The sequence below is a fragment of the Papilio polytes genome, unplaced genomic scaffold, assembly GCF_000836215.1.
Source record: "Papilio polytes unplaced genomic scaffold, Ppol_1.0 DF824221.1, whole genome shotgun sequence".
Classification (NCBI taxonomy): Eukaryota; Metazoa; Arthropoda; class Insecta; order Lepidoptera; family Papilionidae; genus Papilio; species Papilio polytes.
In genome coordinates, this window is record NW_013524983.1 from 727 (window position 1) to 4139 (window position 3413).

Here is a 3413-nt window from a genome sequence, read left to right on the forward strand (position 1 = left end):
ACGGACGACATTTTGATAAGCAATACAATTGTAAAATAAACTATTTAGATCCCTCCCCCGCGCGTGCTCAGACGTCATATCGAGCTGCGCTTAATTAATTTAATTAAATAGTTATATCAAACCAGCTTCTGCCTAAAGTGTACAGTGAGGTTTAGGTTGATTATTGTCACCTGTGTAGTTGTGGACAGCTCTGTAAACACCATGAAAATGACTTAATCCTAAACCAAAGTGCGGCAAGTTGAACTTCAAGGATAATCAACAAACACAAGGAAACAAAAATTGAACGTTATGAATCATTCTTCTATTTTGTCACTCGCCGGGACATGGTTAATAAACAGTGTTGTGTACAATTGTGCCGAAAACTAGTGCTCGGGAGTGAAATAGGCAGTTGTAAACTGTGACGGACATTTTAACATTACTAATTACCCACATCACTTTGCAAAGCGGAGGAAGCTGTACTATATGGTTTAATATTTCGTCGCCCTGTTCAGATTTACAGTGGCGCAGACGCAACGGTACCGCTCACGAAGATTGTCTATGCAGTACGCGGCGAGTGCATACAGTTCGAGTCCTCCAGAATGCAGTTAACTTTTTGTTAAATTTTTTTAATTTTTTAAATTTTTTTTTTTTTGTTTTGTTTACAAAGAAAATCAATGTTTCAAATTGTTATAGTTTTCGTTCTTTAATATAAAATCAAATACACAGACGTTTCTTTTAATTGTTCGGTTTTAGTTCTTTTTTGTTATATTATGATTTAAATTTTATTATATCCTGTTAACGATATAAAAGATATATTTTACAATTATTACTATTATTATTTTTTGTGTGTTGTTGATTTTTCCTCTCTGTTTGGTTATTTAAAAAACAATAATATTATAGAAGTTCTTATAGAAAGGGAATAAGCTTAGTGTGTTTTGGAATTGTAGATAAAAAGTACTCTTTTCATTTTATTTTTATTTTTTATTGTTTTTCCTTTTTCGCATTAATTGATTGTTTATAATTAAAACAAAATGGCTTCTCCTAAAATATGTAGCGGTTGTAAATTAACTTTACCTGCGAAAGAGTTCATGGTCTGCAGTAAATGTAAATCCAAATATGATCTAATGTGCGCTAATCTTACACTGAAACGTTTTACCTCAATGGAATCGCGTCAGAAATCGTCTTGGAAGTGCCCTGAATGCTGCAGTTATATTCCGAAGTCGGCCACTACAAACACCACCTCACGGTCCCACTCTGAAGACATCGCAACTGATCACTTAAATATACCTTTACGCAATAAACCAATCAGAGATTTGGCGACATCACAGGAGGACTGTACATTTGTAAAGGAGGACAAACTTCGCGCAATAATCCAAGAAGAATTTTGCAGTGCACTTAAAAATAATATTAAAGACCTGATAAGAGCTGAATTAAAAATAACTAATGACAAAATAGATAGTTTCCAAGACGCAATCAATTTTATTAATGCACAGTACGAGGAAATGAAGAATAGTTTACAAGAAAAATCAACAATAATATCTGCACTTAAAACGGAGAATGAGAAATTGAAAAAGGATGTGAAGGAACTCGGCAACCGCCTTAACATAATGGAACTGCACTCGCGAGACAGCAATATCGAGATCAATGGCCTACCAGAAAATAGGTCAGAGAACTTGACAAATACACTAAACCAATTAGCAAAGATTGTGAATTACTCACTAGTCACCGAGGACATTCAACATGTTACTAGGGTGGCTAAACTGTCTCGGGAAAGCAATAGGCCTCGGGCAGTAATTGTCAAATTAAGGAGTCCCCGACAGCGCGATGCTTTCTTAACTGCTGTAATGAAATTCAATAAAGCCAACGTGGACAAAAAATTAGGAAGTCATCATCTAGGAATCGGCGGTACCCATTCCCCAGTCTTTGTTACTGAACATCTCACTCCTGAAAACAAATCCCTACACGCAGCGACAAGGAAAAAAGCTAAAGAATTGTGTTACAAATTTGTTTGGATAAGAAATGGACGCATCTATGTGCGTAAGGATGAAAATTGTCAAGCGCTTCAAATAAAAAGCACCGACACCCTTAGCCTCCTAAATTAAATCCTATCGATTGTTATGGCATTTCTGAAAATCAAGATGTTTGAAATATACTATCAGAACGTACAAGGCTTAAGGACTAAGACGAATGAATTATTAAAAAATGTTCACACAACTAATTACAATGTAATAGCACTTACCGAGACATGGTTGAATCAAAATATCAGTGATAAGGAACTCTTAGATGATAGATATGTGGTTTATCGAAGAGATAGAGTGTGTGGGGGCTCAGAAAAGCAGGATGGAGGAGGTGTGTTATTGGCGGTTACACGTGACATACCATCTACAAGAGTCGAAAGCTGGGAGGTCGATGTTGAAAACATTTGGATCGTACTACAAATTAACATAAACGGAAGACTTCACAAAATTGCAATTTGCGTTGTTTATTTGCCACCACCAGTAAAATATGATAAACTTACTAAGTTCTTGGAAAGTGTGGATTTAGTGATAAGTCACACAGATGAAGTTATAATACTCGGAGACTTTAATTTAAATTTCATAAACTGGAGCCCAGTTGACGGTTGCACTTACATGAAAGCATTGGAACATAATTCATCTCTCGGCCTTGCTCTTACAGACTTTCTAGCTGTCAATAACTTATATCAGCACAACTGTATTCCCAACACTGACAATAGATTTCTTGACCTTGTTTTAAGCAATAATCCAAAGGCATATGTATCCAAACCTCTAAAACCATTATCCAAGTGTTACCGATACCATCCCTGTCTCTTACTTAACATCCCCAATACCAATATTAAATTACTACGTGAAAAACCTCACGCGAAATATAACTATTACAAAGCCGATTATGGCTCCATCAACAGCGAATTAAAGGCAATAGACTGGAATGACAAGTTTTCCTGTTGCTCTAATGTAGATGACATGGTTACAGTTTTCTATAGTATACTCCAGACTTCTATCGATAAACACGTTCCTAAACAAAGTATTACTAAATCTAAATACCCCTCTTGGTTTAATATCCCCTTGATTAACTGTCTCCAAGAAAAAGAAAAACTACGCAAAAGATTCAAAAGGTTTAAAAATCCACGTGATGAATTTGAATACCATTTCCTCAGAAAACGTGCCCACAAACTATATGACGATTGTCATAAGTACTACATGCAAACGATAGAAAAAAACATCTCTTGTAACCCAAAGCTTCTATGGGGATATATTAAAAACAAACAAGGCAGGCGCTCCCATATGCCAGAGAAAATGTATAAAGACAATATTTCTGTGCAAAATGGCAAAGAAATCGTTAACCTATTTGCGACCCACTTTTCATCAGTATATTCTAGGAATTGTGACATATCTCATTATGAAAATAATATTCCT

At 35.5% G+C, this 3413-nt stretch overlaps 1 protein-coding gene across 1 annotated transcript; it reads left to right on the plus strand.

Moving 5' to 3' along the window:
* The first annotated feature begins 971 nt into the window (after positions 1-971).
* LOC106110614 lies at positions 972-3386 on the plus strand. The gene has a single exon (XM_013292498.1). The coding sequence runs from the start codon at positions 1011-1013 to the stop codon at positions 2079-2081; it is 1071 nt and encodes a 356-aa protein (XP_013147952.1). The 5' UTR covers positions 972-1010; the 3' UTR covers positions 2082-3386.
* The last annotated feature ends 27 nt before the right edge of the window (positions 3387-3413 follow it).

What these genes read in the sequence shown, in the direction of transcription:
- LOC106110614 (XM_013292498.1), top strand. Translation starts at nt 1,011, where the DNA reads ATGGCTTCTCCTAAAATATGTAGCGGTTGTAAATTAACTTTACCTGCG.